Source organism: Mytilus edulis, chromosome 2, assembly GCF_963676685.1.
Source record: "Mytilus edulis chromosome 2, xbMytEdul2.2, whole genome shotgun sequence".
In the NCBI taxonomy this organism is placed as follows: Eukaryota; Metazoa; Mollusca; class Bivalvia; order Mytilida; family Mytilidae; genus Mytilus; species Mytilus edulis.
This window is the reverse complement of record NC_092345.1, coordinates 64,457,198-64,473,258: the sequence shown is the minus strand read 5'-3', so window position 1 is coordinate 64,473,258 and position 16,061 is coordinate 64,457,198. Positions and strand designations below refer to the sequence as shown.

The 16,061-nt window shown below is 30.5% G+C and overlaps 1 protein-coding gene across 4 annotated transcripts in view; it reads right to left on the bottom strand.

Moving 5' to 3' along the window:
* Positions 1-814: 814 nt before the first annotated feature.
* Positions 815-16,061, bottom strand: part of LOC139512684 (kinesin-like protein KIF28P) — a 28,382-nt gene continuing 13,135 nt past the window's right edge. For 2 of the 4 annotated variants that reach the window (XM_071300484.1, XM_071300485.1), the window contains exons 7-24: positions 15,747-15,854; positions 15,119-15,249; positions 14,734-14,804; positions 13,917-13,977; positions 13,379-13,549; positions 12,575-12,693; positions 11,691-11,860; positions 10,807-11,093; positions 8,445-8,593; positions 7,862-7,996; positions 7,278-7,361; positions 7,025-7,087; positions 6,436-6,585; positions 5,659-5,784; positions 5,131-5,283; positions 4,481-4,561; positions 3,576-3,724; positions 815-2,751 (exon numbers count right to left, since the gene is read on the bottom strand). In XM_071300484.1, the coding sequence (XP_071156585.1) occupies position 2,751; positions 3,576-3,724; positions 4,481-4,561; positions 5,131-5,283; positions 5,659-5,784; positions 6,436-6,585; positions 7,025-7,087; positions 7,278-7,361; positions 7,862-7,996; positions 8,445-8,593; positions 10,807-11,093; positions 11,691-11,860; positions 12,575-12,693; positions 13,379-13,549; positions 13,917-13,977; positions 14,734-14,804; positions 15,119-15,249; positions 15,747-15,854 (2,209 nt within the window). In that variant the 3' untranslated portion in view covers positions 815-2,750. The remainder of the gene's footprint in view (positions 2,752-3,575; positions 3,725-4,480; positions 4,562-5,130; positions 5,284-5,658; positions 5,785-6,435; positions 6,586-7,024; positions 7,088-7,277; positions 7,362-7,861; positions 7,997-8,444; positions 8,594-10,806; positions 11,094-11,690; positions 11,861-12,574; positions 12,694-13,378; positions 13,550-13,916; positions 13,978-14,733; positions 14,805-15,118; positions 15,250-15,746; positions 15,855-16,061) is intronic. The other 2 variants (XM_071300481.1, XM_071300483.1) reach the window with 1 other exon arrangement.

The window sequence follows — 16,061 nt, the reverse complement described above, 5'->3', positions numbered from 1 at the left end:
CAAGGGTAGTTCAATCTAAATTGTTAATAAAACTAGCTACCACAGCAAATCAAGCCAGTGTTATAATCAGCAAGTGCTACCTATACCATATACACAAAAATTCTCAGTGAGAAGGGGGGGGGGGGGGCAAAAGATAGAAAAGTTAAAATAATTTCATTTCCTTCAAATTTCAACAAGCATAAGAGCTAAAACAAAAATTACTTGAAATAGAATTAAACATTATAATGATTCTTTATTAGTACTTATATTTGGAAAGCTTCACTCATTAGACTTGGTTTTAAAATGGGCTGCATGCAAAAAAACAGTGAGGGGAAATTTAAGGAAAGTGAACAAAATCAAACAAACACAATTCAAATCATTAAACTATAAATGGAAAGATGAGATCATGAATATATTGACACCAGCAATGATGCATCTATATCATTTATGCTCTTTGATAAAACATAAAATAACACAATGCATCAAGCTTTAAGGTGACAAGTAATTGAAACCTAAGCACTAATTGTACCAAGAGATGCAAGAGTTATTCTCTGCATAAACATATATAAACAACAAAATAAATCTACATAAAATATGATTTTGATATTGCACAGTTTCATGAATATATTTTTTTTAATAACTTTATAACTCAAATGAAGTAATATTCATGTTATAAAGCTATAAAAGAATCCATAGATTTCGACTCAACCAGAATTTATAATAGACAAATAAGTAAGCCATTGTTTCAAATTTTACTATTTTAAAATTTCAAACATTTGATGCAATTTGCAAAGGTGAATACACAGAAATCTAACAACAATCAAACAAATTCTAACAGGCCAGGATATGGTTCTACTTTACTTGTTTTGTTTGATCCATGGATTCTTTGATTTTACAACAACATTTACAGACAAAAGACAACATTAAAGCTTAGCAAAAGATGTCACTGCTTCTTAAGTTTTATATAATTATTTGTATCTTTCTTGGACATTTTGGCAAATAATGATAATTATATCCCTTACTTATTACCTCCCTTTATATTAATGCTGAGGTCATAACTTATATCTATTCTTACAGGCAAGTCCATTGTTATGTAGTTATTAAGACTGGAAATCAGACATTGAAATCAAGGTTTTTCTTTAAGTAAATTGTTTATCAATAAAGAAATAAAACAAATGTAACAGAATAAATTATGCAACCATATATATCATAACTTTCTTGTAAATCAATATACATAACCATCTTTAGAAGTCTTAAAACAAGATATATCTAAATAAGGTACAATTAATAACTAGAAAATTCAACACATTTGATAACATATATATATATACATTTGATATGCTTATGTCAACAATCCCTAAATTAAAATATTATGACATGTACAAATATCTCAGTTTGTTGTTTGATTTTAATAAATTGAGTACATATGCTCATTTTTTTTAATCAAAGTCCAACAGTCATAAACAACAGATTATAAATTTCTTCTGAACAGAATCTAGCCAGTCCTTATAGTACTGTTTAGCTGAATTTGGTTGTATCTAAACACAGTTATGGTAAACAAGTTGTTCAGTAAAATATTGTCCTAGCTGTTGTAACTAAAGTATTTTGTCAGGCAATTCTACAAACAGAAACACTTCATATAATTCTCTGTTGAATGCTATTTCAAATCATATACAACAATAAATAGGTAGCTGAACTACCACAAAAGAAATAAAAATTGTAATACTGTCTTTAGTCCTGATTGGTAAATAAAAGTATATTTTTTCCCCCGTTTAAAATGAATGCTTTCCGTAATATAAACTCGTCATGAGAACGGAAAATTTAACAATAAAATAAAATAGAGAATTATGCATATAACAAAAGTAAAATTTATGACATACTTTATAGAACAGAATATTATGATGATAAGCAGGCTATTCTATTCAGGTGATGAAATTTAAGTTATAGAATGCAACTTTTGAATATGTTTTTTCCACACTGATAAATAATTATGTATTTATACACAAAATAGCAAACAAAATAAGTTAAAGGTTTTGCATAATAAGCAAATTAAATTTCAAATAAACATTTATTTCATTCTTGTAACCATCATAACTTTAGAAAGAACCAAATGGTAAAGGCAATAAAGCATAACCAACACAAAAATAACTTTGAAATAAAAATATATGTGTATTTATTATCCTTATGTTATCAATTGTAAGAACAAACCTACTTTTCCCCTTTTATATGGTCAAACTTAAATGAATAGGGCTTTTCAGTACCGTGTCTGTATGTCGTTATTTATTTTGCCTTTGGATAGAATTTTAACCAAACCTTATGGTTAAAATCCTAATCAAGGACAAACATGCAGCTCTGTGTAGCATATAATAATGTAATAAACAATCTTTTAATAAAATACACACATATCTTTATCCCATGGATTTGAGCAAAAAGTTATATTCAAATAACAGTGATAAGTCTAGAGCAAAACACATGTTGATGCTGTGTTCTTGGGAGCAATTTTCTGCTTTTTATTTTCTTGTCTGGATGTATCATGAGCAGATTTCTTTCTCTCCCATTTTTCTTCTTTTTTCTTGTGATCTTCTTTTGGAGAGGAATTTTCTCTTGGAGAGGATGATTTTGCTTTATCATTTGTTTTGTCCTTCTTACGTTTCTTCTTCTTCTTCTTTTTCTTTTTTTCCCCATCTTCATTTTTTTTGTGTGCATCACTTGATGAATGACTAGACTCGCTATCACTGCTAGATGAACTGCTGCTACCATCTGAATCTGAATCTAAAGTAGAAATGTATCCAAAAAAAGTCAGTCAAATACAGGGGAGATTTATAGAATAACTAATCGAAGAATTCAAATAGAGAGAAATACTGAACGAGTGACCGAACAACACATTAATCCACGAATGTGTGTAGCACATGAGTTAATTATCAGTGTTACCACGTTTATTTCACATGTGAAATTATCGGTTTTTATTTAACTGGTAAATCAATGTAATTCATTGCAACCAATGTAATAAAAAATCTGATATTACATAATCCCCTTTCAAAGTGCTTGTATATACTTTTAATTTCTGACAATTTAAAAATCATGGCCCTTGATATGTACATGACTAAATAACCCATAGGACAGTTTAAACAGTAGGTTCAAAAATGTATGCCTAAAATTGCTGTGTAAAAACCAGCTATGTCTAAGAATTAAAAAAATTGCTATTCCGCAAGTCTAAACAAGAGCATAAACGCAAAAACAAGTTTATAGAACACTCTGTTGAATAATGTCACACCTTTTCAGCTGTAGTTTGATTGAAAATTACTAATGGAATAATTTCTAGATACAATAAGAATTTCCTCTAGATTTTGTTTTTCTTTTCCTATAAATTTTGGTTAATACACATTTATTTGTTCAGGTCAAATAAATGTGAACAAAAGTGAAAAATAAAAATCAGTTGGTTAATTCCATGTTTTATCAACACCTGTGTTATTAATAAAAAAAAATATTAATGATTGTTTTGACTGATAATATATACTTGTTACAGAAACTGAATGAACAATAGTCTTTAAAGGTTATTGATTTCTTTTTTCTACAATGTTTGATGAAACACGTACCAATATTTACCTTTCTCCCCCGGAATCATAGCTATACATTTATCCGCTGAATCAGCTGTTGTTGCATCATATACCCCTTTTATGATATTTGTAGAAATCTTCTTCTTTTTGTGCTCAGCAGCTACATCAAGCATCTTTCTCAACCAAACCTGAAAAATATCATATTTTTTAACAAATTTCTTTTATATTTTTAAAGGCTTTCAGCAATAAAATTTCCAATATGGCCAACTAAAATTAATTCATAGATTTTTATAAACCCTCAGGAAAAATTGGGCTGGTTTGGGGATTTTATTTTTATTTCCTTTGAAACCCTCTAGTGGTACAATTCTGAAACAGTAAAATTAAAAAAAAATTTTTTATAGAAAAAGTATTTTACATACCTATTCAAATTATTTCCTAATTCTTATTTCATATTCACGATTGGTAACAACTCTTTTAATTGCTTTACAAACCAATGTTATGCTATACTTTTTTTTATTGCAGATATCAAAGTATACATTGTGCTCAACATTCTGACAAAACAGTTATTATAAATATAAAAGCAGAACAATATGTTTAATTATTTTCTATCAAGTCTATAACAAATCTAAGCATCAGGGTAAATTATAATTCTAGTTTAGTACTTATTTTGAAAAAAGACTTGATATGGAAACTTATAGCTATTTTACAAAATTTTCCTTTTATCTTAAAGACTGATAATATCCTTTCTTGGCACAGGAAAGTGATATTAAAAATTATTCCTAGAAAGTAAAGGTACACTTGGCCGTTGTCAATGAAATTTACAATGTCGTCATAGGTAAAAAGCTATAATCTATAATTATTGATAATTGGTGACAACCCTAATGTTCAAAATTTGCTATTTTGTTCACACGAAAGACTATTCTTGTAAGAAAATATAAAATTACCAGTTTCTTTTCCATCTTTTCTTGTCTCTTTCTTAACATGGCTGTTTCCATCATGTATTTCATCTTGTCTGCATCATATTTCTGAAAAGTCACAAATATAGCATAGTATTAAAACCCATTAAACAAGCAGTCCATTTTTACAGGAAGAAATATTAGTATTAAACAAAAATATGATATCAATGTTCTAACTTTTTGTTTAAATGTCAATTACACTGTATGGCAAAATGCATATCCTGAATGTACACATAAGTTCATAAGTGTTTCTTTATTTTTTTTTTTATAAAGATTAGACTGTTGGTTTTCCTGTTTGAATGGTTTACACTAGTAATTTTTGGGGCCCATTATAGCTTGCTATTCTATGTCAGCTAAGGCACTGTGTTGAAGACTGCACTTTGACCTTTAATGGTTTACTTTTACAAATTGTGACCTGGATGGAGAGTTGTATCATTGGTACTCACACCACATCTTTTTATATCTACATATTAAAATGATTGAAATTTAAAAAAAAAGAATCATTTATTTGTTTTGTTAACATGTTTCATCAAACAGTTAACAGGAAAGATGTCTCAAATGCTGCAGCAAAGAGATTTTAACCTGATAAAATTCATGCAATGTTATTTAACAGAAGACAGAAGAAATGACAAACAAACCTTCACATTGGTATTAGCATTGTGTGTAGCAGCTTTCTGAAGACCAGCATTTATCATGGAATCTTTTGTGTTGACTTTCTTCTTTTCTTTTGGTGGTTTAAACTTGCCCCAGATTTGGACCATGATTGCTCCCTCACTGACATACTTGGTGAACTAAAATACACAAATGCAGATGGTGTTTATTCCACATTTTAAATAAACGACATATTAAATTTAAACAATATGGCAAATAAAGACATGCATTGGTAGATTTCTGCATTGATGAAATTTTATTGTTGGTCTGCTCCCAAATTTTATCTTTAGGTAGGTAAAAAATATATAGAGAAAATAGACTTACATATTTTGTCAGTGAAAAAAGAGAACATAAAAAGAAAAGATATTTTGTATCTGAGATCACAAGAATAAAATAAATTCATTATCATTTGACTAAAATTTTATATAAATTAACTTTTGCTGAAAAAGATGCCAGTTCCCTTGTTTTATCAGCTTCCAGTTTTATGTACAATAAATCACATAACCAATATTTACCTCTTGAGTACACTTTGGTATAGCATGAAGCTGTGTGAAATTCCAATCTGGATTAATGGTGTTAGGAATCTTCTTTGTCTCAATAAGTTTCTTGTCCAAATAAAATGTATATCTGGCATAGATATCCTGAAAAAAATATGATTGAAAATAAAACTTAAAAATAAAAGTAACACAATACTTCATCTAACCAGACTATTGTTGTTTTTATGACTAATACTGTTTTCAATATAATGGAATTCTATGCGATTGTCATACAAGTGAGAGGTGTAGCTAGCTATAAAACCAGGTTTAATCCACCATTTTCTGCATTGTAAAATGCCTGTTCCAAGTCAAAGATATGACTGTTGTTAACCATTCTTTTGATGTGTATGAGATTTCAATTTTGCCGATTGATTATGAACTTTCTGTTTCAAATTTTCCTTTGCGTTCAGTGTTTTTGAGGTTTCACTTTTTTTTTTAAGTGTGACAATAGCTACCTGTATATGTATTCACAGACAATAAGGATAATATATTAGTACGGATGTACTAACAAGTCCTAAGAGATCAAAATGTTTTAGCTATCACTATCAGACTAAAAAGTCTTAAAATCAAATTCTTATAAAATTGCATTACAATAGACGTTTTTATATCCAAGTCAAACAAAATTTATACAAGTGCGCCTTGTGGCTAGAAGTTTTATTTTTGTGCAAAATATCTAATTTCAAACTTTCAATGAATTTTGTGAGAGTACAAAAGATCTGACAATGTTGACACCAACATTAAATTATATTAACTTACTGTAAATTTATTTGGGAGTCCTTTACATCCCAGAAGTTTGACATTAAAGTTGAGTTCTTTGCCTACTAATTCATCTGGGCTCTCTATAAAGACATCATCATCTTCTGTTATCTCCTTCTTCCCTGTCTTGTCACATGGTACAACTTCAAGCTACAAAATTGAATATTAAACTTAATGATTTTACAATATCATTCAAAGTTCACCATGAATCTAAATTATCAACAAAAGATAAAGTACCTACAAAGTTAATATATAATTTGTTACAACAGCAATTAAATATCAATAAATTGCAAGTAGTTAAAAAAAAGTATAAATAATTCAATGATAAGCAAATACAAGGTGAAAATGAACTTAAGAAAAGACCTCACAAGAGGACCATTGTCTTAGTAGAAGATAAGGTAATGAGAATTATTACCATGCTATGTCATTTTTGAGATTGACAAAATACTATATATCAAACTTCAATGGGCAAAAATAAAATATATCTATAAACCAAAAAGATCAGTATCTGCTGTAAGTTTTAGTTTAGATGATAGGGGACAGCAGGATTACACATATTATTTTTAAAAACATTACTTTCAAAACTTACATTAAGTAGACCCACTTCATTTCCTTTAAAATCTGTCACTTCTAATTGCTCTTTAGTATCAATCTGAAAAAAAAAATCAATTATACTTAAAAATAACCATTATACAAGCATAAAATGAAACTCCATTCTTTTCTGATATAATTTTTATCTCACTTTCTAATTATAAATAAGAACTTTTAATATATCAATATAACTAAAAATATTATTTGACCAAATAAATTTCTAACACAATGATTTCTTATATAAATCTTACCATATATGCTATAGATTGCAGCCAAACTTTAACACTTCCAATGTGAAATTCTGCATTAGGATCATCAAGGAATGGATCTTTCTCCTGAAATAAAGTCAATTAAATCATTAATCTTACAGCATTTGTTTTTTATCACTTCACAGTATAGTGCATTAAGTCTACTTTTTAATATAACTACATGCATCGAAGATTTTGTGACCCCTAACTGGAAGAAACCTTTATGAACATTTTATCAACAGCATTAAAAAAAAACTGTAGAGCGACTTGTTTTCACAGATATTGTTTTACACAGTGATCTTCACAGATATTGTTTTACACAGTGATCTTCACAGATATTGTTTTACACAGTGATCTTCACAGATATTGTTTTACACAGTGATCTATATGTAGTCAACTTCATGGTGATTTATTTTCATAATTTTCATTCAACATTTTAATAATAATGTACTGGTAGTTAGATGGGAAACAATGTTTGTATAAAACAAGGTTCTTTGTCCATGACACACCACACCCCCTTGCACTAAAATGGCACCCGTATCTTGAGTTATGTAACATGAGAACTAGATGAAAAAATAGTAACTTACTGCTGGAAGTTCCCATGGATCACCTTCCTGGAATTCATTGTACATTTCCTGCATGACAAACTTCCTATTAAAGAACTTCTGTCTTGGCCACACCCATTCATGATTAGTTTCTAAGTCCTTCATTCTTACCATTACCTGTAAAGAAGAAAATATAAGATACAGTCTTGTGATTTTTCAAAATTGTAACCTCTGACAGATACTGATTTCTGTTTATTATTTCAGTCTTCATATCCCTTATGTGTTTGCACTATAAACTTTTATCCTATGATTGTTATGATATTATAGTATACGTAGGATGAGCACATGTCTACTGTTGAATGCTTAAACAATGATGTCCCTTTTTGAATGTTTTTTTTTTATTGTTTGTTCAATGATAGTGATAAAAACCTCAGTTCTCTTTTATTTGCCTTATGGAAAGTTTTTATTCAACATTGAACATCTGATACTCAAATCAACATTTCTGAACACAAGTTTTAAAACTTTAGAACTTTCAACCAATTACATAACAAAAGTTTTTTTTTACATTTTTTTTTTCTCAGAAAGAAATATCAAGTTTCATTCATTCCTTCTCTATGATTCTTACCTCAGTTCGTCCTGACAGTTCACCTCTGGCCTCAGGGGAGACAATCATGATTTCAAACCTTCTTTTCTTGTCTAGTTCTTCACTGATGGCATTAGCTTCCTCTACAGCTGGTAACATTTCTAACAGGTCCTCTTGTAATAATACATCCTCTGTAATTTAAACAAAAGCATATCAAATGTCAGGAAGTAGGAGAACTTATACAGGAAAAAAGTTGTTCTTGTTCAATCAACTCTTTGTACACAATCCTTTTAAAACATATTTAGTTAGTTGTTTTCAACTAACGAGTACTCTCAGATTTGTATTAAACGTCTTTTTATGTTGGGATGTTCAAGTACCCGGCCATGCAGGGTTTCCCCTGGGTCAATTATTTTTTTCGCCACCTCTTTCGCCAAAACAGTATATTTTTCGCCACTTTTTAATTTTTTCGCCAAGTAACATTATATATTTTTCGTTTATTCCCCCCCCCCTTAATAAGATAAGTTTGCCCCATCGTTGTCTATGATTATTCTCTCAAACTTATCTTAGAGTCTTCTTTGTAATGAATAAACACTTAACATTTACTATTTTTCACTTGGAATTGATCCCTCATTTAAGGTGTAGGTATACATTGAAGGGTTACTCCCTTTTGAGGGGTTGTTCCCAATCTTTTGCAAAGATTTCTTCATAACGACAGTTTTCTTTTAGTCTAAACATGGAAGTCTAAACCATCGTAAATGAAAAATTTGAGACGTAGAAACATGCTTGAAACATGTCGTGTCACACAAACAACTTTAAAGTACTCCTTAAAATCAATTATCTATATCAACGTCAAAGGATAAAGTTTTAAATCGGGCGATTTTTCTTGCTTTTAATTTTTTTTTCGTCACAAAAACAGTTTTCTTTTCTGGACTATTATTAAAAGAAGGAGAGACGTCAAAAGTTTGCTTCAAACACGTGCGTCGCAAAGTAGTTTTAAATAAATGATTTTGTTGTGACATGTGTCTGACGCCATTTAACCATATCATTTTGTTAAACAATACAATCAACACCTTTAATAATTAGTCCTTTGTTGTCGATATCACAAAATGCAATCAGCTGATTATTGATTATCTGTAAAATCTAAACGAGTTCAAAGTGATTTCCGAGTATTTTGTCTGATCCGATAAAATCCGAGCAACCCGAAAAAAATGTAAATAAACAAGATGGCTGAAAATATATCGTAAAATATATTTTTTTCGCCAAATTCTTTCGACAATGATGAATTTTAATCGCCACAATTATTATTTTTTCGCAAATTGCGAAAATGGCGACCGCCAGCGGAAACCCTGCGGCCATGTCCACTCTGTGTTTTTTGTAAGATGAATTTCCATTTGTATCCAACTGATTTTTATAGTTCCTTTTTATTTTGTACTGTTGCACCACTGTCCTAGGTTAGGGGGAGGGTTGGGATCCCGCTAACATGTTTTTTATGTATGTGCCTGACAAAAGTCAGGAGCCTGTAATTCAATGGTAGTCGTTAGTTGCTGTGTTACATATTTTTTTTGCACATAAATTAGGCCATTAGTTTTCATGTTTGAATTGTTTTACATTTATCCTTTTGGAGGCTTTTCGCGCTGACTTTGAGGTATGGGCTATTGCTCATTGTTGAAGGTCATGCAGTTACCTATAGTTGTTAATTTCTGTGTCATTTGGTCTCTTGTGAGTTTTCTCATTGGCAATCACACCACGTCTTTTTTTAAAATTTTTAGAAGGTATGATACTAAACCCCTAACGGGAAGGATTGTGCCTGATATTCATATGATGAAGACATAATCTTTCAATCAGTTTAATTGAAGTCTGGAGCTGGCATGTCAGTTGGCTGATAGTAGTCTATTGTTATTTATATATTATTGTCATTTTGTTTATTTTCTTTGGTTGCATCTCCTGAAATCAGACTTGGACTTCTCTTGAACTGAATTTTAATGTGTGTGTTGTTATGCGTTTGCTTTTCTGCATCGGCTAGAGGTGTAGGGGGAGGGTTGAGATCTAATAAACATGTTTAACCCCACCACATTTTTGCACCTGTCCCAAGTCAGGAGCCTCTGGCCTCTGTAAGTCTTGTATTATTTTTAATTTTAGTTTCTTGTGTACAATTTGGAGTTTAGTATGGCGTTCATTATCACTGAACTAGTATATATATTTGTTTAGGGGCCAGCTGAAGGTCGCCTCCGGGTGCGGGAATTTCTCGCTGCATTGAAGACCTGTTGGTGACCTTCTGCTGTTGTCTGCTCTATGGTCGGGTTGTTGTCACCTTTGACACATGTCATCTTTGACACATTCCCCATTTCCATTCTCAATTTTAAAGTGTTTCAAAGGTTTAAAAACCATATAACTATACACTTACCCCTAGATTTGTTTTGTCCTTCCACATCAAATCCAGATTTTTTGGCAAGTTCTTCTTGAGCCATCTCAAATGTTATTTCTTTATATTGTTCTTTAGAACTGTCTCTTTCTTTAGGGTTAACATAAACAAAATATTTAGTAGTACCAAAAATAATTCTATCATTATGTGAAAGTTGTGTTTTTGTTCCTATTGCCTTTCCATTGACAAGCAGACGCACATTTGCCTCCATAGGTTCAATACTGAATTTCCCATCTGTCTCAGTGAATACTGCATGCTTCATAGATATACTGAAAAACGTAGAATAAAACATGTAATTAATTGGATGTAAAGATCTGAAAACAGTCACACATGTCTTATTCTAAAATTCACTGAGGCCAAGGTCAAATAAACAATACCAGACGTTTAAAAGTACAATTATTGGACACACATTATATTGATGACCTATTGTTTATAGCATTTGAGAAAAGGACCTAACCATGAAAACTTGATGTTGATTACTGATCAATGAAATGAGGTCATGGTCAGGTAAATTCTATCACATTACATACTGTGTAATATTTCTATATACCAAATATAGTTGTTCAGAAAAGTTAAAAAAAATCACGTGAAATTATCAAGTAGCTGAAGCATGAAAATGAGGACATGAAAAAACAAACACGTGCTAAAGGAAACCTCAAAATACAAAGCATCTGAATAAAAAATATGAAGTATCCAGGTCTTCTAGCTTACAAATAATAAAGTATTATACAAATAGTTTACATCAATGCCCCTATCCAATCAGCATCCCTATGTCTTATATTATGCAATTGCAGTGTTGGCCAGACAAATACCAATCACTATTTTAGAATGATTTCTTAGTTCTATAATAAATACTAGTACCATACCTTGGTCCATGTATAGTAACATCAATTCCTTCTGTAGCAGCACCAAATGATTTAGATGGAGCATCCAGAAAGTGAAACATGTGCCCTGTTAACTGAGGATCCATGTTTAAGTTGTAGATATGTGGGATTGTCTTCTGTTTCTCTTTGATATCAGCTAAATCGGTACCTCCCTGTAAACAAAGGAAAACATTATATATACATTTGGTATGTGGTGCCGATAAATTTAGAAAAAAAATAGAAAACCAGCTGGTGTCAATGGGACACAGATCCCCTTTATTTTGGACTTAAGAAGCATCTGTCAACCTTATAATTTAGGCAGGGGTAGTCAATACTGAATACTGTTAATTCAGAAATTATTGCGAGGTTTTTTCATTGCGAAAAATGTGACCGAGTTGTAAACTCGAATTTTGAAATGTTTTATATGAATTAACATGACAAATTGGCAATAATAAATGCATGCAATTATTTCTGAATGTACAGTAGCAATCAAACAGTCAATACTCCATCCTTATCAGAAAAGCTGCAAACACATATTTTGGAGTCTCTGGTTTTTACACACCATGGTCAATCTTACAATTTCCTGAACACCTCGGCTGCAAATGAAGGCTATAAAACATAATTGCTTTCTTTTTAACAAATTTTCCCTCTCAAAGACTGAATACTGTTTATTCATTATAATTGATTCATAATTTGTGAAGTACTATTTTTTGTTGTTAATATCAGGGGTATTGGTAAACCACAAATTCAATTGTTTGACAAAACCTATATTTTCTTTAGGTTTGTTATTGTAATTTTTTAAAAACTCAAATTGAAGTATCCACTAAAATAGAATTTTTCTTCCATTTTAGAAAATAAATGAATTGACAGAACATCATAAAACTTACTGCTCCTTGTTCCTTCAATCTTTCTTCAAATGTTTTCTTCATTTCTTCCATCTCCTTTTGATTTTTGTCTAAGATACTCTTATATTCCTCATCTAACTCTTGTTTGATCTTTTCCCTCTCTAAACAAGTAACAATATATATATTGTGTAGAACAAAGAAATATATTAAAAATGGCAACTGTTCTCTTGAAAAAATATAACATTTAAAAACTTTTTAAATGCTATATATTTTTTTTTTTATATTAGACAAAAAAATACCCGCTACTTAAAGGAGATTTGATACTGATCAAATTGACAATAGACTTACATTGACAATAATTTGCCTGAACCTAACCTAGCTGAAGTTCTGAACATATAACATTCTTAAACTGAATACATAAATTTGATTTGAATCATTTTAATTCAATGAAACCGAGCACTTACATTATCATTGCAAGATAATACTTATCATAGCTGTGTAAAAATGTTTTTATCAAATAGGTGCAAACTATTGGTTTAAAATGAGGCATTGTTTCAATACAAATACTAACTGTTATCAACTTCATTAATAAATATTGCAGGCCTATATGACATTCCCCTCCCCTTTATTTTTAAAGCATTTTAAGGGGGAAAAACCTTTTTTGTCATTAAAATTTTTAGGAGTTCAATAAGCTCCAATGCTCCAGAGTGTTTTCATATTACTATATTTTTGTTCTTTTCCTACAACCTAATTAATTGCACTAATGGTGTTATAATGAAAACCATGTCTACAGTATTTGACAGGGCACCCCCTGTATAGTTTTATTGAATAATATATTTTCTTTACCTTCTTCGCTCATGTCATCATCCTCTTCACCTTCTCCGGTGATTATGGTCAGATTTCCAGATTCTATTGCTTTCTTCAATCTCTCGTTCTCTTCTTGTAGCTCACGAATCAGTTGTGCTGTTGGATCCTCGTTGACTGAGGATTTGGTTTTAATTTGCTTTGCTCTGTCAGCTATCAAGAAAAGTTTATAAACTATGTAATGAATGATGATCTACATTGCATATTAATATCTATTAAATGCATTTTCTTAGTGAAATTTAATAAGTTATTTTGTGACTCAATACACAGACTGTTCCAATAATCAAACATACCTGGTACCAGGTTACAGGAAGTTGAGCTTCAAAATATGACACCTAACTATCAATCTTTTTGTCATACATGTTTAAATGGAAATTTTAAATAAAGAATATAAAAAAAACCACACCTTCATTTGAAACTTGGTTAGCAAGAATGAGTTATTTGTTAGAATAATAAGTGTAGATTAAATTTTAATGGTCTTAAATTTGCTCTCTATAAGTATAAAGTTACCAATACATACCATAACGTAAGGTTGACAGTGTTTCATCATAGTTGATATCTGCTGGACTAAGGGCAGCAATCTAATAAAACAAAAAGAACAGCATATTCAAAATTGAGCAAAATACTTTATGACGATAAATAAATACATTTCATAACATTGAATTGAGACAAACTTTAGAGAACTGAAAGAAAAAAAATTAAGCATTTTTTTCTTTCGTAAAGGGGAATAACTCTAGAAGGGTAAAAATGGCACCACCAAAATTCAAACTTTATCTGTTCTTTGTAATAAGCATTGTGTATAAGTTTCAAAACATTTTGTTGAAGCAAACTAAATTTAGAGAACGGAAACGAAAAATTCAGCATTTTTTTCCTTTTTGTAAAGGGTATAACTCTTGAATCCTAACAAAGACGCCACCAAATTTAAACTTGATCTGTGTTTTGTGGTAATGAGCATTGTGTATGAGTTTTCTAACATTTGGTTGAAGCAAACTAAAGTAAGGGAACCGAAACGTTAAATTCAGCAATTTTTTCCATTTCTAAAGGGGCATCACTCTAGAACAGTGAAAGTGACACGACCGAAATTCACTCTTGATCTGTGTTTTGTGGTAATGAGCATTGTGTATAAGTTTCATATTATTTGGTTGAAGCAAAATAAAGTTTCAGAACGAATACTGATTTTGGGATGTACAAAAATACCGAAGTACAGACTGACAAGGGGAAAAGTTAATGCCCCCTCTGCAACGGCGGGGGCATCAAAATATTTTTAAATTCATAAAAAAGATAAATTTTAAATTGATAGGTTTTAATAGAGACAATTGAGAGTTATCTCCTCTTACCATAATAGTTTTGCTGTTTCCTCCTAAGGCATTCTTTAGTAGTTTGGTCAGGACGGAATCTCTGTAAGGCACTGTAACAATAAAAAATATAGATAAATTTTCATCAATGTTTTTTAGGATAATTATTGATTGATGCAAAATAACAAATATATTTATTCAGAATAAGAATAAGAACCATTTAAAACAAGATGCCAGGAAGTTCAAAGGCATCAAAATTTCAATACAGTATTGTTTCTACAAGTTTAATTGAATATTCAGAAAAACATACTGTGTACTCAGTTTTCTTGCAAAGTTTAAGATTTGTATAGGTTGTATGTTTGAGAATATTTCTTCAAACATCCTCATCTCAAATGATAATATGGACCTCATGTGCAAAATAATTCACCTCTTGTTTTCTTTCCTCCTGCATTGTCTGCTAAGGCAGCAATACAATTTCCTAGACATGATAGAGACTGGTTAATGGCTGCTCCCTCTTTTAGTCTGTCTCCTGTTGCTCCTGTACTCTCAGCACGCTCACTATAAAAAGTATAATGTCATATATATAGCTTACGAAAATGACAGTACATGCAACTTTTAAATGGTAATATTTACTAATGAGAAATTGTCCTGCATAAGATGACCTGATTAGTTTCCAACTTAATAAGAATTAACTGAATGTTGTAATGTTGTAAAAGTTAACTGCATCTTATAGATTTTAAGCTAATAGTTTTTAAAAAGTTGTGTCTTTAAGCATTTGCACTAATTTACGTACAGAAGAAAGGAAAATCTTACTGGTTTTTGTCTGGATCAAAGAGGTGAATAAAGTAAAGTTTGCAATACCATGTTACCCCCAGGACATAATCCACAAATAGGAAAAATTCAAAAGGTCAATCATTGCAAAATCCACATTTTTAAACAGTCAAAACAATGCCTTAATTTCGGTCATATTCTAAATGAATTCCCTTTAACCAGAAGCTGATATATCATGCCACTATTATTTTGCTCCTTCCATTTACCCTTTAGTTATTACTTACCTTCCAGCTAAATCTACCAGGTTAACTATAGAAGTCTTTGCTGTCTCTTCTCCAGCAGCATTGATGTATTTCTGTACAAATGTAATACCAACTATTGTGTGGGCACGACTGAAAAAAATATATATCATTTAAATAAAAAGTCAAATACACAAGTTTCTGTATTTTCATGGTTGTTTATTAGTTTACAGGAACACCTGAACATTAAAAAGGAGACTATGAACAACTAACAAAGTACAACAGAATGTTTAAATTTTGTAACTTAAATGTCAAGCTCCAGCCAAATGCTTACAAATGATGACTTTATCATGGATGAAT